The sequence below is a fragment of the Capsicum annuum genome, chromosome 12 (assembly GCF_002878395.1).
Source record: "Capsicum annuum cultivar UCD-10X-F1 chromosome 12, UCD10Xv1.1, whole genome shotgun sequence".
NCBI classification, from domain to species: Eukaryota; Viridiplantae; Streptophyta; class Magnoliopsida; order Solanales; family Solanaceae; genus Capsicum; species Capsicum annuum.
Window position 1 is genome coordinate 185,404,269 of NC_061122.1, and position 26,162 is coordinate 185,430,430.

General features: G+C 33.9%; 1 protein-coding gene across 1 annotated transcript; it reads right to left on the reverse strand.

Annotated features, from left to right (window-relative positions):
• Positions 1–249: 249 nt before the first annotated feature.
• LOC107849965 lies at positions 250–18,263 on the reverse strand. The gene is made up of 4 exons (XM_047401677.1): positions 18,248–18,263; positions 744–890; positions 564–629; positions 250–481 (listed from the first exon to the last, which is right to left on the reverse strand). Exons 1-4 carry the CDS (start codon positions 18,261–18,263, stop codon positions 372–374), a joined length of 339 nt encoding a protein of 112 aa, XP_047257633.1. The 3' UTR covers positions 250–371.
• Positions 18,264–26,162: the final 7,899 nt, after the last annotated feature.

Below are 26,162 nucleotides of genomic sequence, written 5' to 3' on the forward strand. Positions count from 1 at the left end.
TTGGGAACTAATTGAGCCGATTGAAGACAAAAAGACGATCTACGGAGAACTCAAGAATAGATCTAACATATATTCAAGGAAAGAAATACAGTAGCAGATGCATTGTCTAATGAAGTAACCGAATCACAAATATCTAGAGACTATCATAATTTCTATGAGTTACTAATAGCAGTTCGAAAACATATAAACATGGATAAGATGCAAATCCCTAATTTGAGGATTCGTACAAGGAATATTAACATTCAAGCATAACAATAAACATGCATGCGTAAAGAGCATTCACATATAGTTCAGAAAGCAGCAAGTGGTCCCAAATACTACAAGACCAGGAGAATTAGAAAAAAGCAAGGGCACAAAGATAATTGTTTTTGTCATAAAGACGACAACTCTACTGTGCTAATTCTAGCCATCAAAAATAGGGGTAGATGGAGTCTCCCTTCAGAACAGCTCAACCTTCTTAACAACAAAATGACAACAACATCTGCAGAGCATTAACAAGAACATCAGTGAGAGAAGGGTAAATGAAGAAATAATAGACAAGAAAGGAGGAAGTGAGAGCATACAAGGCCTAGAGAAGATGAACATCCTGACCAAATGCCTGCAACACCCAGGGGAAAAACCCCAACTAACTGAGAAAAAAAGAGATAATTTAGAACTGAGGTGGAGAATCAAGTCAAGAAGAAAGAAACAGAGCTCATCATAACCAAGTGAAGTTGATAGAAAGAGCAAGAACACATCAATACAAGGATGAAGGTAATCCACTGAAGATACAAGATGAACTGTCGATTCAAACTTGAGGAAAACATTAAGCCGAGGCTGCGAAATGAAGAAAAGTGAAGAGTAGTGAACACTCTTGGCCAGCAGTGGCTTTTGTAGTTTTTTTGGAAACTCTTAATCTTTCTTTTCTGGACCGGGTCGCTTATTGGACCGGGGTCTTTATTCAGAATTGGCCGGGCCTTGAATTTTTCTTGATTGATATTCATAAATAAAATGGTCCACAAATGGACCTAAAATTTAATTTAAATAACAAAGTGTAAGTTCCAACATCTATGCATTTAGTTTTATACTAATACTAAGTTGTATATTTGTTAGTATTTTATTAATATATATAAGTTATTTACGTCAATATATATTTCGGTATGTCATTTATAAATAGCAAATACAATATCGAATATCAAAAAAACTTAGAAATATATATCATGCTAAATATCATAATATTAAAAATTTTGATTTCATATAATAATTTGATTACATCATACCATGTCCACTCCTAAGGTGAACAATTGGTATTGCTATTACTTCTGAAAGTTATTGTATTGTTGCTTGGGCATTAACTTCACACCAAATGAAGTAAATTATGCGATCCAACAACTTCACATTACATCTTAATGAAATCACAGCACACCCTAATAACAACTTCACATTGATTTTAATAAAATCACAGCCCACCCTAATAACAACTTCACATTAAGTTTAATAAAATCACAGCACACCCTAAATCCTAATAAATGACAACACTTTAGCCATAGGCAAAAATGCAACTAGAGATTTTATACTTTTTATCTACCGTCAAGGATGTCATATTTAATTTATTGGCATGTAAATATACCTTTTAATTTGATCTCATCGGATATTTATGTGTTCTATATTTGAGTGTGCATATGTAGATATTTAAATTTGTATAAATTAAATAAGTAGACACACATATCCTATGTGCATTTATGTGATAATTCGAATGAGATTATCATGTAAATGCCACATAAGATATGTGTGTCTATTGTACAAAATAATTGTCTATCATCAAAATCAGACATTAGCAACTACTACTTCAAAAAGCTAGTACGTTGCTAACATGTTACATGCAAACACCTAAGTTGACACGAAATTTCACTTAGACTCTTTAACTAATACGTGTATTTTTAAAACACTTATATATAGTGCTTCCTCCGTCCAACAATACTTGTCCTTATTATTCAAAAAAATATTCAATAATACTTGTTCAATTTAAAAAATCAATGAATAATTTATCTATTTCTATACATTTTACCCTTAGTTATTAACTATATTATTGTCCAGTATATTTTTTAAAATATTAAATTAATTATATTTAAAAAGTAATATAATAAAATTGTCTCCATTATTTATGACCCAACTATATCATTTTTGTTATAGACGTATTTACATTATAGTAAATGTCTATCAAGAATATAGATAAGATCTATCAAGATCTAGTTGATATCTATCAGAATTGAAGTTTCTATCTTTTGGGGAGAAACTTATCTTTTGGGGAGAAACTAGGAGTAATTTTCCCTATAAATAGAAGAGTTTTATTCATTGTAAATTACCCCCAAAATCCCAAGAGAATCTCTCAAGAGAAATAAGAATTACTCTCTACTTTTATTCTTCTCTATTTTATATTTCATAATACGTTATCAACACGAAGGTCGTCCCAATTTCATCTATGTGCTAGGTCTACTGTTGGTTACGGTGAACTCATGATTGTGGATAACTCGTTGATATTTTACAAAAGTAAATTGGTGATCTGTTCCAATTAATTTTTATTTTTGTTGATTTGCAAAACTTATCTTTATTACATAATGTTCTGATTATTTAATCTCTTAACCTTGCTTTTACTCGATCCACCGACTCTACATACTCATCATATGAGTTTTAAAATTTTATCTCTTAGACACTGTAAAATAGCATGCAACACTATTGAAAAGTAAAAGGGTTTCTTTTAATATTCTGAAGTAGTATTGTTTAAGATGGATATTCCTTTTAACCACTGTAGCGTTTCAGTTAATACTAGTATCTATACATGACAATTACTACTAATATGATGATTAAATTTCAGGAATGATGTTCGGGGGAAGTCTTTGTATAACATCTTAAAATTACACTTATGTTATTAGAATTGGTTCTACAAATAAGAACGAATTGAATTCCTTTCTTTTACTAATGATTTGAACATGAGATCTAGTGTATTTTGCCCGGTTGTGGGTAAGATGATGGATTCAGATCTTATCGCACTAAAGAATAAGACATTGGGTTAGAGTCTCGGTGCATGTAACGACCCGAGAATACCCTCTAGTCGTCACACGGTGCTTAGGACCACGCGTCATCCCAAGCTAACCCTTGTACGGGCATAAATCATGAGCAACTGAATAAAATACATAAATCTGAATCAAATATGCGGAAGATCAATCTTTTCTGAATCCAATCAATAAAAAGCTATATAAAAATGATTACAACTCTGCTTATACAAAATAAAACTGGAATCAAATACATTAGCTCTACTAACAGTCCATGAAGCCTCTACTATACTAACTATAGGTAGTTGGGACATGACTCCAACTACCACTAATCAATACACATGAAAAAAGAAATAAAGTACATAAATAAACGAAGTAGGAGGACTCATCATCTGCTGTCAGGAATCTGCAACTTTCTGATCGTGATATATGGACTACAACTGATCTGGTACCTACATTATAAGATAATGTAGCACATAGATGTATATGTCGATCAGTACTTTTGGAATGTACTGAGCATGTGGGGGTGAATACATAAGTAAAACAATATTTCAATGTTTATATAAACTTGTAAAAGGATGCATGCTAAGTGTAAATGACTCATATTGACTTGAATAACTAAAAGCTAAAAATCATAAATCATAGGTAATAAAGCATACTGTATAAATCATGTGAGCCAAAACACCTAGTTCTAAAAGCTGTACTTGTAATCTGTTTTCGAATCATGCAGACTAAGTGTAAAAAGGACTCACCTTTATCATCTGTAAACTGAAAGCTGAAATCTCATAGCTAATGTCTTATGTAAAGCAGTATCTGAATAGAATTGTGAGCCTTTAATCTTAGTTTCTAAAGCTGTTCTATTTTTCTTTCTTTTTGAGAGTTTCTTCTAACCGGCATAAACCATGTGAGCTGTCATGGAGTCCAATTCCTCTTACCCGCGTTGGTAGAGTTGTTCTACCCTTACCATCGGAATAGAACCTAGCTAGAGTGATCACTATACTTAACCCATATATGGACTTTAGACCTACGGTGGCTCGTAGTTCTGGGGCATGATACCTTGGAATCATACCCAACTCAGTGCTAAATACTACTCCCATACTTATCAAATCCACCTTAAAAATAACATCACAATTTAGAATGAAAACTAATTATGCATCTATTTGCTTTAAACTGTAATCAAAACTAACATGTGTGGATTCCATATCTAAACTGAGGATCAAAAGATCAATTCTTGCTTAAAATATGAATACATTTTTATCAAAGGTTTCTTAAAACATAATCTTCTTGAAATCTCAAGACTTAAACTTAGGGCTTATAACCCATACTTTAAACTCATATCAATTCACATTAAAAGTGCATGCTAAACATGATTTTTAAAATACTTTACAATAACAAATCAAGAAAGTGCAATCTCATTCACAATCTAAATCATGTAAGTTAAAAATATAACATAGGCACTTCTTGATATATAAACTAAAATATTTAAATTTCACAATAATAACATGCTTCAAGTATATATAGAAGTTTGGGTATGAACCCTAATTCAAAACAAGTAATCGAATCTTAAATTCATGCAATTTTGGGCACAAGGGTGGAAAGATACCCGTGTTCATAACCTCACATACCCTGCTTGGCCTGATTTGATGGAACGAGTTGACTTTTGAAGCCTTGGAAATATTCTCGAGGAATTTTCTTGAAGTTCTTGGATTGAAAACTTCGAATTCTTGACTATCTTGAAGAGAATGTAATGGATTCTTGAAGTTCTTGGAAGATGGACTTAAGGAGAAACCCTAATCTTGTTCTTGTGAATAAAGAGGATTAGGGGTTTTCAAAACTGATTTATGATGGCTAAGTACATGATTTTGATAATTTAAGTCGTGGGAGTTGAGGAAAAAGACCAAAATATCCCTTCGGATTCAAATAAAAATTTTTGAATTTCAAGGGTAACGAACTTGGTTGATAGGTCGTCAACCAAGTGATGACCTATCACACAAAGTCGTCACTCAGAAGTTGATTTTATGAGTTGCTGGTCTTGGTTGATGACTTGGGCTGATAGGTCGTCACTTAGGTGATGGCCTGTTAACTCAGGTCGCCACTTGGAAGCTGATTTTTGTGAGTTTCGGGTTAAGGGTGACGACTTGGGCTGATAGGTCATCACTTAGGTGATGGCCTATCAACTCAGGTCATCACTTAGAAGCTGAAAATAATGACTCACTGTTTTGGGGTGACGACTTGGCTGATAGGTAGTCACTTAGGTGATGGTCTATCAACTCAGGTCGTCACTTTGTTGACAGACAAACATGCTGAAGTAAAATGAGTATAACTTTTCTCTTCGATATCAGATTAAGGTGAAACAAAATGTGTTGGAAAGAAGATTCAAAAGCCTTTTATTTGATATATAGTAGGATATGTAATTCATCATTTACAAGGAGTAATGGTCATCTAAATTTGACCAAAGCTGAAATGTTCACTAGAACTTAATCGATAGGAGCATTTTCAACTCGTCTTTGAGTTAGGAGATATTTATGACCTCGACTAATATAAAAGGACATTTTAACACTATAGAACTAATCATCACACATATATAGACATAGAATCATTGGGTTCTGGTCTGTATACCTAATAATAATGGTTTGAATCCTAGTCCAAAAATAGGGTTGTTACATTACCTCCCCCTTTGAATCATTCGTCCTCTAATGATGGGTAGGAACTTATTGAAACATTAAAATTATGGAATAATGTAGACACAACATGTATGCTAATGAAGGATATAGCTGAGCTGAAACTTTAAAGTCTATCATGAAGCTGATTTCTGAGTTGACTTGACTTTACTGACTATAAGGAACTGATTCATTCTGGGAGTTTAGAACTCACATAAAATTTCCATGATACAGTCATTAATATAGTACTGTGAAATGCTAACTGATACAATAAAATTCCAAGAGTTACTAGGGAGAGAATAGGGTATGCAATTTCTCATTTAGGAATTATTTCTCAACAAGACACGTATAACAATCAAAGGAAAAGGGTTTCATGGCCTCACCAAGTACATTAAGTAAGCATGACTCATGAGGTAATGAGACCAAGGTCATACAAACGTGTTACAATGTATGAGATGGAAGACTTGAAAAACTGAGATTATGCACTGAACACTTATAAACTGAGCTGAGTTCATAATTTGAATAAATGCAAACATTTTACCTCATGGAATAGCCATATTCATGTAACATCGGTTAGTAAGACTAGATGGAAAGATGGAGACCACAGGAACTTATCTGTCTGACTGCTAATCTAAATTACTGGATATACTAACTAACTTATACTAAAAGCACATACTCAACTGGAGTATTTCTTCGACACTTTTTATATGAAGTTATAATGACTTTAGGGAGCAAAGAACCTTGGGCATGATCTGAATAAGATAGCTTAATAAGGAATCGTAACATGGTTATAACTCTGTAACATGGAACATAAACATATAACTCATAAGTTAGGATTGAATTTGCTAGGCTTTAGGCAGAGACACTTCTTACTTTCAAGCTTGGCAGCACTCCTCAAATACTTCCTCAACTATACTCTTCCCCTTAGATACCATACTCATTTGATTCAACATATAATTCTCACATGGGCATCGATAAATCAATCTACTAAAGTCTAAACTGAACTACATTCTCTTTCCATGATCAAGCCTAACTTGAAATCACAAGATTCAACACACTACACCATAATACTAGTCTAAACAACATAAGTCAATCTTTTGCCTCTTTTAGAGTTACCCCTAAGCATAACATGCCTTACAACTTCCATGACTAACTCGACATTCTTACTATGGATTCACTAACACAAATTGCATTTCTCCACTTATATCTCAACATAACATTCAAGCCCATCTTCATAACCACACACAAACTCCTAGGCAAACAACCACAAAAGCATCCTTTTTACATTCTCTAAATCCTTATCATTAACAACTTCCATGCATTATTCTTTGGAAAATCACACACAAAATCTCAATTAACCATGAAATATATCAAAAACTTGTCCTCAATCTTACTTCACACTTATAACCTTAGATCAACCAAGCAGACAATAATTTCTCCTAGCCAAAAATTACTCATCACCACTATGCTTAATAAGAAGAGGTCACTAAAAAGTTAGAACACGAGGATCCGAAACAAGGGATACATAACTTGATACTTTACTAAGACCTGAGGAATAGAGTATCAACATCATGGATTCATCAAGAGATCTAAACTGAGGACATACATGCTATAATTCTAAATTTTGCTGATCATTAAGAGTGTAGCATGAGTCATGGGAACTGAGTATACTATAAAACATGAGTACATGAGTCATGAGCTACATGACCTGAGTTGGGAGTTTCTAAATTCATGGAACATGATTCGTACTACTGGGTGAACTGGAACTCCTCACACTAGGAACTAGGAGAGTACATGATTTTTCCATAAGGTGCATGAAGATGATCTATGATCATAGAGCTGATAGGTAAGGCATGAGTAGATATCATGATGACTGAAAAAAAACCTTGCACTAAGATAAGAATGGGTTGGGCATCTTCCTCCCCTACTGATGTTCTACAATACACTGGCATCACTACTAGAATCTTAGAGCTTGACTTGGTTACTTGTTTTATCATTTCCCCCTTAGCTCAAAGTCATCACACTAAGTCTATGGGACCCTTTACTAAACTCTAATCTAAACTGCAATCACTTTAGAGTCTGGGGTATAATAATACATATAATTGGTAAACTCACCCTGAATGACTATGCCCGATAATGTAAAACTTACTGCTTGTACTTTCTTCTGAAATACAACTCTTAGCCCTTTATAGCCCCAACAATCATCATGTAACAATTTAAAATTGACTAACTTAGAATTTTCAACTTCTCTTTCTATTAGCTCAACCTTCAAAGATTCAAACTTAGATTCTAACACATAACATAGACATCCCCAAATCTTTAACAACCATACTTCCTTCATCATAATCTACAATATCACATCTCTAAACTTATATTTCTTCCTAAACTATAAGAACTACTATTACACCTGAACATCTAACTTTAACATCTTATAGTTCATAATGAAGCTGGTAGCATCAATTACTACATCAATAGACCCATTTAAACTTAGCTCTCAAGTATGCTACATAAGCACACCCACACCATAATACATGGCTCAAATTCCTGCATACACTATTTCAAGCCTACTGATTTACCTTTCATATAACTAGTATCACTAACTAAGCAATCATTACATCTGCCTTGATGACCATTCACTGTTCCAACTTAATATCTAGTGCTAAACATTATTAACAACCCAACCTCACATACTGTTCTCACTTGGAAGCTATAAAATAAAGCATAAAAAACGCTAGCCAACTAGAACCTCATAACAATGACAATCGATCGTAATCATATGGTATATCTTATTAAAATTTGCTAGCAAATCCTCCTTCTACACCTCATGACTATTTACCCATCTATACACCAAATTACTTCCATAGCTCTATAAGTTTTAACTAAACTCCTTTTCTACCTTCCACTAAACTAACACACAAGGACACATCACCTCACTACTAACTAGATCGCATTCAAAAGTTTATCTATATATATTTGATCAATATTACTATCTTTCTTGTCACTATACTTCTAAACACATACTTAAAATTAGAAGAAGGGCCTACCACTTATGAATCATAACACTTAAGGTCATAGCATCCTCAATGAAAAGTTTATTTAACACTTTGGGTTCATACTATGTTCTTCCATGAGCACTATCTAGATAAAGAGGGTTAATGAGGAATCTGAATTCATAACATATTCTATCTTAACTGCACAACTCATATGGACGAGGACATACTTTCAACTTGGAAAACTTATAACACACTAGCGAGCTCCTCTCAAGCCCCTTGTGTGACTTCTAAAGTTACTAATAGTAAATTTGAAAGCAATATCTTGGAAGGAATTGGAACTTACTAAACATGTTATCTCAAGAATAAGTCATAGATGGAAAATTATGGAGTAACACACAAATCAATAGAAGTTTTTGAGGGAACAACTTTATAGCATGATCTAGAGTATGAAAGAAAGGAAACTTTTCTTAAATACCCTGTAGCCTCTGGAAGAAAAATACAAATATCTCCGTCCCATTCTGCAAGACTCTACTAGACACGGCTTCACAGACACCCTAGGAAACTTGAACCTTGTGCTCTGATACCAAGTTTGTAACAACCCGAGACTACTCTCTAATTGTCACACGGTGCTTAGGACTACACGTGATCCCAAGTTAACCCTTGTATTGGCATAAATCATGAGCAACTGAATAAAATACATAAATCTAAATGAAATGTACGTAAGATCAATATTTTCTAAATCCGATCAATACAAAGCTATATAAATGATTACAACTTTACTTATACAAAACAAAACTGGAATCAAATATATTAGCTCTACTGACAGTCTATGAAGCCTCTACTATATTGACTATAGGAAGCTGGGACGTCACTTCAACTACTACTAATTAATAAACATAAGAAAAAAATAAAATGAAGTACATAAATAATATCTAACTGAAGTACCCAAAGTAGGAGGACTCATCATTATTGTCTGGAATCTACAACTGTCTGATCGTGATATATGAACTACAACTGAACTGATACTTACATTATAAGACAATGTATCACAGAGACGTATATGTGGATTGGTACTTTTGGAATGTACTGAGCATGTGGGGCTGAATACATAAGTAAAACAATATCGCAATGTTTATATAAACTTGTAAAAAGATGCTTGCTAAGTGTAAATAACTCACATTGGCTTGAATAATTGAAAGCTGAAAATCATAAATCATAGGTAATAAAGAATACTGTATAAATCATGTGAGCTATAACACCTAGTTCTAAAATCTATACTTGTAATCTATTTTCAAATATGCATGCTAAGTGTAAAAAGGACTCACATTTATCATCAGTAAACTGAAATCTGAAATCTCATAGCTGATGTCTTATGTAAAATAGTATATGAATAAAATTGTGAGCCTGTACACTTAGTTTCCAAAAGTTATTTTGTTATTCTTTCTTTTTGGGAGTTTCTTCGAGCCGACATAAACCATGTGAGCTGTCATAGAGTCAAACGTCTCTTACCCATATTCTACCCTTGTCATCGGAATAGAACCTAGCTAGAGTGATCACTATACTTAACCCATATAGGGACTTTAGACCTACGGTGGCTCATAGTTCTGGGGTATGAGACCTTGGAATCATACCCAACTCGGTGCTAAATACTCTTCCATAGTTATCACTCATACTGTAGGAAATCCACCTTAAAAATAACATAAGGGTTTATAATGAAAATTAATCATGCATCTATTTGCTTTAAACTGTAATCAAAACTAACATGTGTGGATTCCATATCTTAACTAAAATTTTTGAATTTCAAGGGTGACGACCTTGGTTGATAGGTCATCAACCAAGTGATGACCTATCACACCAAGTCATCACTCAGAAGTTGATTTCATGAGTTATTGGTCTTGGTTGATGACTTGGGCTGATAGGTCGTCACTTAGGTGATGGCCTATCAACTCAGGTCATCACTTAGAAGCTGATTTTTGTGAGTTTTAGGTTAAGGGTAACGATTTGGGTTGATAGGTCGTCACTTAGGTGATGGCCTATCGACTCAGGTCGTCACTTGGAAGCTTTAAATAATGGCTCACTAGTTTAGGGTGATGACTTGGCTGATAGGTCGTCACTTAGGTGATGGCCCATTAACTTAGGTCGTCACTTTGTTGACAGAAAAACAAGCCGAAGTAAAATAAGTATAAGTTTTTGCCATGATATCGGATTAAGGTGAAACAAAATACGTTGGAAATAAGATTTATAGACCTTTCATTTGATATATAGTAGGATACATAATTCATCATGTACAAGGAGTAATGGTCATCTAAAGTTTATCCAAGATGAAATATTCACTAGAACTTAATCGATAGGAGCGTTCTCAACTCATCTTTGAGTTAGGAGATTCTTTTGACCTCGACAAATGTAAAAGGTCATTTTAACAATATATACTTGATCATCACACATATATAGACATAAAATCATTGAGTTCTAGTTTGTATACCTAATAACAATGGTTTAAATCCTGGTCTGAAAATGGGGGTTGTTACAGTGCTCCATGATGATAAGAATTGGGATGAGGTCTCATCGATGCCTAAGATGCCTTATATGGATAATACATTGAGTTTAAGTCTCAATCCACTATATTAATGATATAATGATGACTAAGGTAAACCAATATGTTTTTGGTGAAAGACATGAAATTTGTCTTATTGAATATGCTCTATTCCACGAAGTGAATGTGGTAGCAATACATCATATGTATGCATCGATTTGCTTTTGTAGTATCAATATCTTGAAAGAGGTTCTAAGATATCAAAATATAATAGGCTTAATACACGACTATATTTCATTCCTGGGGAATGAAAATTTATATTATTTTAAGTGCATATCCATTCCTTAAAGTGAATGTGATAATATTTAGTGAAACTTAGTAATACAAACATGCACTAGATTGTGATGGTATCAGAACTCACTTCCTAAAAAGGCAGAATAACTCAGAAGAGTTATTTTGAAATCTACTTATAAAGTAGCAAATCTGAAATTTACTAATTTAATAGTAAATTTGAAATTTACTAAAGTAAAAGTTACATGTCATGGTAAACTTGGAGTTTGATAGAATAAAAGTTAATAAATTGACATGAATGATTGCGACATTCCAAATATGTGCATAGTGAGTATTAAACATATATTGAAGAATTAGAAAATTCTTCATTACTTTTAATGTTTCTTGTTCTCATGATAAGTTGGTTGTACCAACTAATGTTGGGATTTGATCCCTCAAAATCTGAAAAATATAAAAGGTGAATATGGATCCGTTCACCTGTCATGTGATCTTTTAAGATGCATCGATAAAAGATAATCACTTGTACGTTTATTGTCAACCTGTAGTTTGACATTCATAAAGTTGCTTTCTCAATAAAATTGAGTTAAGAGTATAACTTTCAGATTGTGTAATCAAGACAATTCATCTTGATGATGGTTTGACATTGGATGCCTTTGATAAATAGCTAAACCATTGGTAATGAGAACAAAACTTCATGTGTTAGTTTGAAATATGATATGTTGGATACAATAACACTTGTATGCATTAGACCAATAAATTATGCTTATTTATTCCATTTCAATGGGTTCAAGTTTAGGAACCAACTATTTCATATAATAATTTTGATGTGCGGTATACGATTAATAAATATATCATGATTCACTAAGATGGATTCCTCAAAGAAGATGGAGGATGTGTGCTAGTTTTTCTAACATAAGGGGGAGATTATAAGCAGCCATGAAATATGTTAGTAATTATTATCAGATCCTCATTCAAAAGATAATTCAAGTCAAATGTTGAAAGCATCTCATACTTAAGCTGCAAGTGCTCCTATTTTGTGTCCCTGAAGGATAAAGTCTATGCATGCGTGAAGCGTGGTAGATCAATCTGTTCTAATGAAACAATCCTTGAAAAGGATAAGGAGAAAATAATCATAATAAAAAGGCAATGTGCTCTTGAAGAGCCTATGACATAACACCTCATGAAACCTTATAAGAGGTTTAGGTACATGAAAATAGTGAAGTGATGAGATTTCAAAATGTTATGTCATAGTGTGAACCGATATAAAATGATATATCATCAATATCTTTGTGATAAATATAGGCACAATATTGTAAAATATTATGAGGATCCAAATTCTACGTTTATTTAAGCATGCTAACGTAGAAACATTTATCAAGTGACATGAAAGGATACATCTTGCTAAGCATAAAACTTATTTGATTTGCAGTCCAGACACTAAAAGATGCCACACACGAAATTTTGGTTATTGTCACTTGACTATAATCTATATGGAACTTTTAAAGGATTCAAAATGTTTGAAGCATATAAAAGTTTCTGGAAAACTTATTTTTAATCACTATATTGTATAGGATTATAGCTTGAAAATTGTTGGAACTCTTAGAAAGTTTTCAAAAGCAATATATTATTTGCTGAAATGAGCAATATACCGAATTGGATTGGTTATGAAGCACCATATCTTAGTGTAATTTGTGCACTCATGTATCTTGCAAATACTACAAAGCATGTAGCTTTTCGATTAATTTGTTAGCAAGGTATAGTTATGCTCCTACTAGGAGACATAGAAATGAGATCAGACACATATTACGGTACCTAAAGAGACTATCGATAAGACGTTATTTTATTGTAGTTCCAATCTTATTGGTCATGCTTATATTGGGTATTTATCCAATCCACATAAAGCTCGATCTCAAATGGGCTATGCATTCATATATGGAGATACTGCCATATCTTGGAGATATACCAAGTAGTTTATCTAGCCACTTCATCGAACCATACTGAGATAATAGCTATTCATGAAGCAAGCTGAGAATATGATGGTTGAAGTCCATGATACATCTTATTCTAGAAAAATATGGTTTGAAATGTGATAATGTACCCACAATTTTATACGGAGATAATGCAGCATGCACAACACAACGTAAGGGAGGATTCATAAAAGATTTGTTCAAGTGATAATGTGGCTGACTTATTCACCAAGTCTCTTTCAATTGCAACTTTCAAAAAGATGGTGCATAAGATCGGGATGCAAAGGTTCAAGGATGATCTCATTAGGGAGAGTTAATACGCATTGTACTCTTTTTTTCTTATGAGGTTTTGTCCTGCTAGGTTTTCCTCGTAAGGTTTTTAATGAGGCAGCCGAAATACTTGTTGTTAGAGATGTATACTCTTTTTCCTTCACTAAATTTTTTCTCCATTGGGTTTTTTCTAGGAAGATTTTAACGAGACACATTATCTATCAAGTAGACATTCAAGAGGGAGTGTTATAAATATATTTACATTATAGTGAATGTCTATCAAGAATATAGATAAGATCTATCAAGATCTAGTTGAAATCTACCAGGATTGAAGTATCTATCTTTTGGAGAGAAACTAAGAGTAATTTTCCCTATAAATAGAAGGGTTTTATTCATTGTAAATTATCCCCATGATCCCAAGAGAATCTCTCAAGAGAAATAAGAATTACTCCCTTAAGAGAAATAAGAATTACTCTCTACTCTTGTTCATCTCTATTTTATATTTCATAACAATTTAACATTTTTCCAGATTTAGCAAGTTGTGTGGATTCCACACTACACAGACACGTGAAAAGGCCAAATAAACATATTTTTGGTTCTTTTTTTCTATTAAAGCCTGAAAATTACAAATGAAATTTCAGTAATATTGGGGCTTTGAGCTAAAAGTGACAAAAGAATTTGAAAATAAGGTGTAGGTGACATAAGTCTTAATAATTAAGTGGAGGTGAAAATTACTTTATTATGAATTAAGAAAGTTGGGTAAGTTTGAGAATAGCCCACAAGTTTATAAATATACACTTTGATCCAAATGCTTACCTAATATAACGGGAGACGGAGGGAGAAAAGATATGTTTCTCTCTCTTCTCATCCATTATTATTTTCTCTCTTAGCAATTTTTGTTGCTTATTGTTGCTGCTGCTTTATTCATCATCTTCTGCTTCATTATCTTCTTTATCTTCTTCTTGTTGACCATTGTTGTTGTTGTTGTTACCACTAGTGCTACTCTTTGACCAATTTCTCAGGTTAAATTTTATTTTGTACATCAATTTTCACTTTGGAATTACTTCATAGGAGACTTTGGTAAGTCAATTTATGACTTTTAGTTAAATTTGTCATCTAGGTAACTGCGATTGAACTATTTTTTTCAACGATAACATGCAAACATGAATGCAACATAAGAGCCATCTGTTTAAATAGATCAATCATCTATTGCGACATATAAGACATCTATTTTAACAGAAGACTCATATATTAGATTCATATTTATAGTTTTATAGTGTCGTAATATGAATTGAACAGATGGGTCATCTGTTGTAATATATGACCAATCTGTTACATCAGATTAGTTATCTGGTGCAATATGATATGATAAATATCTATTGCAATAGATTAGTAACCTATTACAACAGAACCTAAACTCAGTTCTAACAGACGTGTTATCGATTGCAACAGGGTAAATATTTGTTGCAAAGATTAGTAACCTGTTGTAATAGAACTTGAACTCGATTCTAACAGACGCGTCATCTGTTGCAATAGGTAAGTTATCTGTCGCAACAGGTTAATTATATGTTGCAACATGTCACTTATTTATTGGAATCAGCTTCAAAGATGCCTTAGTAATGTAACATCTATCCCAACAGGTGCTTCATCTGTTGAAACAGATATACAGTTTGTTGCAACATATGATTCACCTATTACAACAGATGACTCATCTGTTGAAATCAGCTTCAGGAGCGTAACATAAATTCCAATAGGTAAGTAATCTATTGCAACTGATCACTTACCTGTTGTAACTTATTTTTTACCTCATGTACGGCACTATGAAATCATTATTAACTTTTTTTAACAAATGTTATTTAGGTACCACTAATGGAGGGATCAATAACAATTGGGGTGGATTGTCATAGTCAATGGATCGAGAAGAGCAATCGATATGTATGGTATTGGAAAGAGGGTGAAATGCAAGAGACGATAGCTATAATAGTCGAAAGTGATGTTTCGTATGATGATTTTGTGAACTTAATTATCAGCTATTATGGACTGAATTGTAAACTAAAAGAAGTCATCATCATCTAGATGCATAACCCTTTAGAAAATTAGAGGATACTACCTTTTAAGATAACCGATCAGGTTCAGTTGTATTCTTATCTTTGTGATTTATCCAGACCGGTGTTAAGGGTGTACGTGGTTGAAAAAATGAGAGAGAATGAGAACCAGAATATAGAAGAAGAACAACAACAAGACATCTTTGATGATAGGTTGGATGATCTTGACATGAATATTACAGATGATGATCAAACACCTACGCCCGTTGATGCGACCAATATGGTGGAAGTTCTTCTCAATCGACACAGTCTGGCAATCTTCAAGACGATGGGACTGGCTTTTTCAATGGAATGTCATTCAAGGCCAATAAAGAACTATCTACCACTTTGTTTATTTCTTGCTTGAAAAAAGATTTCAGAATAAAGAAGGCGATTAATTTGAGCAGTGTTTTTTCCTATAAATATGCTAATTCAAATTACAAGTTGTGGTTGAGAGCGGTGACGTACATAAGTTCTGATAGATTCATCATCCATAAACATGAAAAGTATCACACATGTGGTTCATAGCATATCTCAAGCCAAAATCCTCATGCCACGTCAAAGGTCCTTGGTGAATATTTCAAGAATAGTTTCTCCGATGGCAAAGGCCCTTCTACAAGGGTTATGGCCAATCAACTCCTTACGGAATTGGGTGTCCTGGTCAGTTATTAGAAGATATATACGACCATAGGGATTGCCAAATACTTGGTTAGGGGGTCACACGAGCATAAGTATGTAGTCTTGGATACCTATCGTTACGTGCTTGAGTCTACAAATCCCGGAAGTAAGATGGCATTTCATGTTGATGAAGATGGAAGGTTCAAGTACTTTTTTATATCCTATAGTGTTTGGATTCAAGGTTTTTAACATTTGACAAAAGGCATAGCCATCGACAATACCTTCTTGAGGAGCAGGTATAATGAAGTTCTGCTAGCGGCGGTGGCGCAGGATATGGAGAATCACATCTTTCCTACCATTTTTTGTGTAGTGGGCAAGAAATGTGATGCCTTTTATGATTTTTTTTGAACGACTGTGAAGCTACGTCAAAGATATCGAAGAGTTGTGTTTTGTTTCGGATAGGCATCCAAGTATTCCAAAGATGGGTTCAATTTTCTTCACTTAAGCTTACTTTGGTTGTTGCATCAGGCATCTTGGAGAGAACATTCGGACCAACTTTCACAATGAATAGGTCGTGACCCATTTTTATAGAGCAGCTAAAGCATATAGTAGAGATGGAGCCAAGCATTTTGTCTGGCAAATAGGTACAGTCTTATGAATTTAATGTCTCGATTGAGTTACAAGTTTAGTATAATGTCGTACTAAGTGATTTTTTTATAGGTACAATATTATGACGTCAAACATAACTGAATCAGTGAATTCGTTATTTGGTGATGAAAGAGAATTTCCCATCAAGTCTCTATTTGAAAAAATAAACAAGAAGTATCGCCAATTTTTTAACGAAAGGTGTGTGCAGTTCAAGGATGCAAGAACTCCATTTGTTCTAGAAGTGGAAGAAATAATATCAACGAACATCATTCTAGGGAATAGGTTATTACTCATCAAATAGCAGATTACAAATTCAGTATAACTGGTGATGGTGATGTTGTCACGATCGATCTTCAAACAAGATCTTGTACGTGAAGAGTTTTTGACTTGGACAAAATACCTTGTCCACATGATGTGGCAGCACTTCGATCTCAATACGGTGCAAAATATAAATCTAAAATTTATGATCATTCCTCTCCATATTATTCGATGAAAAAATATATAATGGTATATAGTGGGCATATTACCTGGTGCCTCCTGAAGAATCTTGGGTTATTCCTGCAGAGCTTTTGTGGAGATTAATACCTCTTCTATATATTGACACAAGCACTATCAAACCTGAAAAAAATCCATATAAGAGGAGGCGTGGAGTTAGAGAATCATTTCCATCAAGAAGAAACAAGTGCTCCGTATGTAAGCGCGCTGGCCACAAAAGAACTACATGCCCGAATCGTAATCCACCTTAATCGTTGTAATTGCAATAACTTGTGTTGTTGTTTGTTATGGATTTTTATATATTTAACTCATTGTTGTGAATGTAATGTTATCATTTATTATATATAAAATATCTTTTTTAATAACTTGTGCATCAATAAAAAAAAGGCAAAATATGAACTAAATACAGCAAACCACAATTATTTTTAACAGTTTACCTGTCTGATGCAACAGATGAACATTAGCTGGAAGAACACAATACAGTTCATCAAACTGGAATGTTTTCCTCAAACAGATGATAAATTTATTGCAACAGATGGATATTCTATTTACAAAAACCCAACCGATGACCAATCTGTTCCAACAATTGGTCTATCTGTTGAAAGAACTCAAAAGCCAAAATTGCTATTGCTGCTGGATTCAAAATTACTCCTTACCTCCAGCCGTCGACATGTTAACATGTATATTTAGAATAAAAAATAGACAGAATGAAAATTGAATAAGAATTAAAAATCCAAAGTCAACTAAAAATAAATTTTTCATTAAACGAAAAATAAAATACATTAGGTATACATCCAATATAGAAAAATTAAAATACATATGCTAATAGAAAAAAAACATTCTAATTATTATTATTATTATCATTAACATCATTATTATTGTCAGCTGGCCAATCAACCAGCAGCAGTAGGGCCCTCATCAGCCTTTGCATCTCTCTAAACATCCTTACACTCACGATGACCAACTCCTTTTACAGGTCGTTAACCTACCTCTGAAGTACCCGCACAGTGTTGCGTAGAATACCAATGTCCCAAACAGGACCAGCTATATCTAGAATACATATGAATTGATAAAAAATGTAAACACAAAAGTAAAGAAAAGAGTCCGAATATAATACAACATATACTACCAACTGGTAGATTTATGCAAAAAAAACATACCTCAACGAGAAAGGAATATGCTCTTTGAATAGAAGTAGTTGAAGATGAGAAAATGCAAGAATAAATAAAAGTAGAGTAGAACGAAGATTAAGGAGGGACCTATTTATAGAGGATTGAATCTGAATATGTTAGGCAAAAATGCACGATTGTTCAGCTCCAATGTATTAATTACATTCAAACTGCTGCCTTTTTATTTTCTATGAAAAGTTGAGACTTTTTCTTTTACATTCAAACTTCTCACATTTTCAAAATGGTTTGATACATAATAATAGCTGTTATTATTGAGCTGCTGCAACAGATCCTCCACCTGTCACAACAAATAACCCACTGTAACAATAGATTTACTATATATTGTAATAAATGGTCTATATGTGCAACAGATAAGACATCTGTTGCAATATATGGATTATCTATTGCGAAAGATGGGATATCTGTTAGAGAAGATGTTTTGATTTCTTCTAATTATTGATTCATCAGTTGTAACAGATAGGGAATTTGATTCATCAGCTATTTTGAATGATTTACCATCTGTTGCAATAGATGGTCTGTATGTGAAATAGATGAGACATTTGTTGCAATATATGGATTATCTGTTGCAATTAGACCATCTATTAGAGAAGATATTTTGATTTCTTTTAACAGCTAATTCATCAGTTGCAACAGATGGAGAATTTGATTCATCAGCTATTTTGAATGTGCTAGACAAAAATTCACGACTGTTCATCTCTTTTTTAATAGCCATTAGATGAATAAACATTGTCTGACATTGATAGGGTAGGAAGAATAACATGTGTGCAGATGAATACATCCACTTTCAGGCATGAGAGTTATGTATTATTGATCAGGCTATCGTGACAGACACAAATAAAGTACAATGATTTTGTGAATGCAGTTTTTTATCGATTAGACATTGATCCTTAAAATAAGATCCTATATTTTACAGTTTAATTTGGTAGGTTCGAACTGATAAGGTCGAAGGGTTCTAAGAAGGTGGTGTCGATACCCTATTCTAATATAATGACAGTTTTGCTCATGTTTATGTATCAAGTTTTGAGAAGGGTTCAAGTTTTTAGCGGTAGTGTAAATATCCAATAGTGATTGAACTGATTTTAGTGGTACAATAGACTTTTGAAAGGCCACCAAAGCCTCGCATTGCAGCAAGCAAAAATAGAAAACCAACAAAAATTCCCCTGGTACAAATTGATATGGATGGGTTGCGCAAGGCGACTATTATACAACAGAAGGTGCTTGGGAGAATACCTATGCAGGAACGGGGAGGTAGAGAAGTCTATTTATTATCTCAAACCTTATTTAAGAGGAAACACAGGGAAGTAAGTAAGGAATTTCTAGCGAATTTGGCCAATGAAATTGACTTGAGAGATGAAAAAAATGAATGAGCTTCAAATGTGGAAGTGCATCCAAATATTAAAATCTGTCAGGTGTTCTTGAAAAAGAAAATGCTCAAGAGGACTAGAGCTAGACACTTTTCTAGGTACTGCGACTAGAGAGCGTGGCCTTAATAAAGACCCACAAAGTGCAGGATTAGAACTATAAGGAAACAGCTTGGCGAGCATAGAGGATTGGTACTGAACCAACAACTCCATAAGTAAAAATAAGGGAAGCCAAGGCGTCAATTTCTGAAGTCTAACTTGCATCTCATGCCTTCTATTTGTGGTTCTGATCAGGTCAATGGAAGTAGAAACAAGAAGGTCCGAAGTTGGGTAGAAATCCCATGCCTTGTTGTTTCCACTACCTTTGACCTCACCAGAACCACAAGAGGAAGGCCTGGGATGTAAGTTTAACTTCAGAAATTGCCACCTTGGCTTGATCCCTTATTTTTACTCCAGGAGTTGTTGGTTCAGGTTTCAATCCTGGCCGACAATCTTACCACCATCGGTGCTCACAAAGCTGCAACCTTAGAGTTATGGTCTTGCATTTTGTGGGTATTCATTCAAGATACACTATCTAGTTGTAGTCCCCAAACAAAGTGCATAGCTCCAGTCCATTTCAACATTTTTCTTTTCAAAATGGACGGATGGATTTTCATTTTTGGATACACTTTCACATTTGCAGCTTATTCATTTTTTTCATTTTTCATGTCAATTTCATCCACCAGTTTTGCTACACTTTCCTCCCTACCCTGTGTTTCTACTTAAATAAGGTCTGAGTTGATATATGGTCTTCTCCACCTCCCCCTTCCCACACAGTTATTTTTTCAATCACCTTCTGTTGTATAATAGTCTCCTCGAGCAACCCATACATATAAATTTGGACCAGGGGAATTTCTATTAATTTTCCATTCTTGTTTGTCACAGTGTAAGGCTTCGGAGGCTTTTAAAAGTCCATTGAACCCTTAAAATTAGTCCAATCACTATTTGAATGTTTGCACTATCACCAAAAAACTTGAACCTTTCTTCAAACTTGACATATAAATATTACCAAAATCTTTATTAAATCGTAACAGGGTATCGATACCACCTACTTGGTCCCTTAGCCTTACCAGTTCGAACCTAACAATCTTAACTGTAAAATGCCATATCTTGTTTGAAAGATTAACTCCTATTAGGTAAAGAACTAAAATTCATAAAATTAGTGTACTGCATATGTGTTTTCACGATAGGTTGATCAGTAATACATACCTCCCACCTATAAAGTGGTTCCATCTTCAAACAACTTATTTCTCTGAACCTATTTTTACTCCAGCCTTTAATGCTGGTCGGGCAAAATTTTATCCAGTTTTACTTCCTTTAATTTGCAAATAAGAGAAAAACATTTGATGTCAAATAAGAGAAGAACAAAAAGAACATTATAAAAAGGTAACACAAAATTCAATGAATAAATAGATAACCCATCTGATGCAACAGATTCTCCATCCGTTCAACAGATGAGTCATCTATTGCAACAGGCGACGCATTTGTGGCAACAGATGAATGACATATTGCAACAAATGGGTTATCTGTTAGAATAAATCAACCCATCCTTGCTACTGGTTTGATTTCTTCCAACAGTTGCTCCGTCTGTTCCAACAGCTGATTCATCAGTTGCAACAGTTGAGGAAACTATTGCAGCACCAACAACAACATCAACAATAAAGAAATAACACTATATGTTCCAACACCATCAACAACACAAACACCACATATTCCAACAACACCAACACTCATTTATCAATAAATAGGAAATTGGTAATAGGTAAATCAATAATAATAATAGATGTATATATCTAATTTAAATAACATTCAAAGAAGAAGATGAGAGTAAAGAGCAATAGTGAATATACCTGCAATGTTAAAAAACCAAAGGGATCAGAATACCCATTTCAGTCAAGCAAAGATATTGGGGGGATCGGTTGATATTCGAAAGGGTCCTCATGCAAAAGAGAAGAGAAAAAAGAGAAAAAAAGAGGTGGTTATGATTACCCTAAAGAAGAGAGAGAGAATTATGAATCTGAATAAAGAAGAGAGATGAGTTATGTTAATTTATGGTTGAAGAAGAGAGAATTATAGAGATAGATTTTATATTTTCATTAATAACTTTTGAGGAGCACGAGGAGACGATGATATTGAAAAGACAAGATAAGACTACTCAAGGAGGAGATTTTTGAGTTATCCAAGTAATATTTTTTACCGCCTTAGAATTTTATCTTTTTTATCTCAGACAGGAAATTAGGAAATTTCTTTAAATTAAAAAAAATCTTAAAACATATAAGTCATCTATTACAACAGATGAAATTTTTTGTTTGAAAATTTCCAACGCTCAATCATCTGTTACAACAGATGACACTTTTTGTTTAAAAATTTCCAATGGATCAGTCATTTGTTGTAACATATGGCAACGCCTATTTGATAATTTATAACAGATAGTTAATCTTTTGCAATAGATGACTTAATCTGTTTGATAAATTCCAATAGATAAATCATCTATTGCAATAGGTTGACCATTTATTTTTATACAGTTTCAATTGAGTTCATATGTTCAACTACAACATTAATTGATTTAGCTAGAACTAGGGGTGAGCATGGGGTCAACTATAGCTTTAATTGAGTCTTTTGGCAATTGTATGATGTTGGTATTGCATTCCTTCCGACCTGAGTCGTCGATCGATCACTCCGAGTTGAAACGATTCTTATTAACTCATTATCAAGCTAATACCTAAATTGATTAATCTTGGACTAGGGGTGAATTCATACGGTCAACTACAACTTCAATTGAGTCTTTTGGCAATTGCATGATATTTGTATCGTGTTCCTCCTTAGTCACAGAGTCTTCGATCGATCACTCTGAGTTGAAGCCATTCTTATTACCTCATTGTCAAGCTAATACTTAAATTGCTATAAAATAATAATAAAAAAATCTTAAAACATATAAGTCATACTTTCCAACAGATGACAATTTTTGTTTGAAAATTTCCAACGGCTCGGTCATCTGTCGTAACAGATGGCAGCGCCTATTTGATAATTTATAATAGATGGGTAATCTGTTGCAACAGATGACTTAATCTATTTGATAAATTCCAAATATCTATTGCAACGTATTGAACATTTATTTTTATACAATTTCAATTGAGTTTGTATGTTCAACTAATACCTTAATTGATTAATCTAGGACTAGGGGTGAGTTCTCATAGGGTCAACTACAACTTTCAATGAGTCTTTTGGCAATTGCATGATGAGATGATTTTGTATTCCCCTGACTAGATTCGTCGATCGATCACTCTGAGTTGAAGAGATTCTTATTACCTAATATGTTCAACTAATACCTAAATTGCTTTAAAATAAATAAATAAAAAAAGATCTTAAAACATATAAGTCATACTTTACAACATATGACAATTTTTGTTTGAAAATTTCCAACGGCTCGGTCATATGTCGTAATAGATGGCAACACCTATTTGATAATTTACAACAAATAGTTAATTTGTTGCAGCAGATGTATATATCTGTTTGATAAATTTCAATAGCTAAGTCATCTGTTGCAATAGGTTGAACCTTTGTTTTTATACAATTTCAATTGAGTTCATATGTTCAACAACTACCTAAATTGATTAATCTAGGAACCTGAGAAAACCCTAGTTTTTGTCGCAGTGTTCCGTTGACTGTCATGGTATTATTGGATAGTGTTTGTGATGTTGGCGGTCGTGTTGGTGGTGTTGGTGCTCGTCGTGGTGGCACTGGTGGTATTTATGCTGGATGTTGGTGGTATTTATGGTGTCGGTATTGGTGGTGTTTGTAATGTATTTTTTTTTAAATTTATGCATACATCAATTGTAAAGTAATTTTTCCTTTTCTATTGTTTGTAGGTAAAATATGTCTCAGAGGGATTCGGAGGATCTTCCCGAACAATCTCAGTCAGGGAAAAGTGAAGCTGAGAAAAGTTATAAAAATGACATTGAGGGAGGTGGACAAAGGTCTATAGATGGTGATGATAAAAATAAAAGTGAGGAGGAAGAAGAAGAAGATAAACAATAAGAGGAGGGAGAAGAAAGTGAGAAAGAGGATGATAATCTATCACCAATGGAGCGTGAATTAATATCGAAATCCTAGCATGAGGTTGTCAAAATTATTAGTATTGACAGTTTTTAAGATGCAATGACAATAGATCACCCTACAAAACTAACTAGTGATTTTGTTCTTACATGTCAGTTGGGGAAACCTTTTGAAGAATTTAGGAATATTATGAAGAATGAAAACATAGACGGACTTTTTAAGATGAGCTGCTTTGGATACTTTCTTGAGCTGCCTGAGAACCACACTGTCCATTTCTAAATGATCATGGTATATGGTATTCTTAAGCGCAGGATCAAGTACGTGGTGGATGATAAATATTTGGAGGGGGAAAAGATGGATGAAATCTAGATCAACTATTGTGGTATGCCGGTTTGTTTTGCTTGAAAGAGTTTGCCATAGTGACGGTCTTGAGATGTGATCGTCTAGAAGAACCTCTCACCAATAAAACATCACGCAAAAGGTCCAAGGCAATAAGTACATCCAAACCACCACCATCAAATAGTGGTAAGGCATTGTCCAAGAGACCACCCACCAAAACTAGACCACCCACCAAAACCGACAAATGCAAGGAAAAAATAGATGGGTTGTTGGACATTGCTGGACATGGGTGCAAAACCAATGATTTGATATAACATATCAAGGATAAAACCATACCAAAGCAATACAGGGAGTAGTTGTGCTTGGTTTGGTTTGCTCATTGGCAAGAGACGTCAACAAAGTCATAGAAGATGATTTGCTGAAGATTACTGATGATTTTGAGAAATTCAACAATTATCCCTGGGGATATGACAGCTACTACTTGACTATGAAATATTTACTGACAACGTTATCCCCAACGATGATCACTTTATACGACCTTTCTTGGGGTTTCATGGTAAATTTAATCATTATTTGTTTACTCATCCAGTAATTTATATTGAATAATTACTATGACTTTTTTTGCTTGCCTCCTATTTAAATTTTTTTGTCTTGGGCATTTGAAGCCATTCCTTACCTCCGAAATCATTTCAAGGATTACCCAGATGAGGGTTCTCATCCAAGGATCCTTAGGTGGGTGGCTGAAACGGGAAACCCAAAAATTAAGAAGGCTGATCTCTTTAACCCTTCGAATGATGTGGTACATCTTCTTTCAAATAAAATAATTTAACTCAAACAAAGATATTGAAACAGGTATGCCATCAGTTACGATAGATGGGTCTTCTGTTGCAATAGATTACCCATTGTAACCCCCGATTCCCGAGAACCAAAATGCCTCACGGTGCTTATGATCCCGAAGGACCACAAGCTAACCTTTTTTCTAATATCTGTACCTGTTCACTGCATAATATAATAAAATACATGTGAAAATTGACTAACACTTGCCATAAGGTTCAAACATCTAGAAATATACAATACCTTAAACCACACACTAATACATCTGTCTGAAAAGCCTCTACACTGCCTGAACTGTGGAGTTAAAGGGATAATTCCCCCAACTAACTCCGTCTACTAAAATCAAATACTGTAATAACAACATTCTCGAATGATGAGGACTCACTGCTGCACCCAATGTTGCTATACAAGTGACTTCTAAGATGCTCCAAGTTTCACTCCTCTGAACCTATGGTGCCCCAAAATAAAAGAACACCATAGCGCGAATGCGTCAGTACTAAGATGTACTGAGTATGCAAGCAGGGAAGGCTAAATGCAAGGGTTTGTGCATGAACATTTAATCAACAGAATAATCATGAGAATAACGAACGAGTACACATATATGAATGCACAGTTCACAACCACTATAACTATTATAACGACTCCAGATACCACAGCTCGGATACCACTTTACTGTCCTCGAAACTCACTGCTTTACTGGGGTATAGCATTATTGAATCACAGGATACCAACACTGATCAATCGAATACACT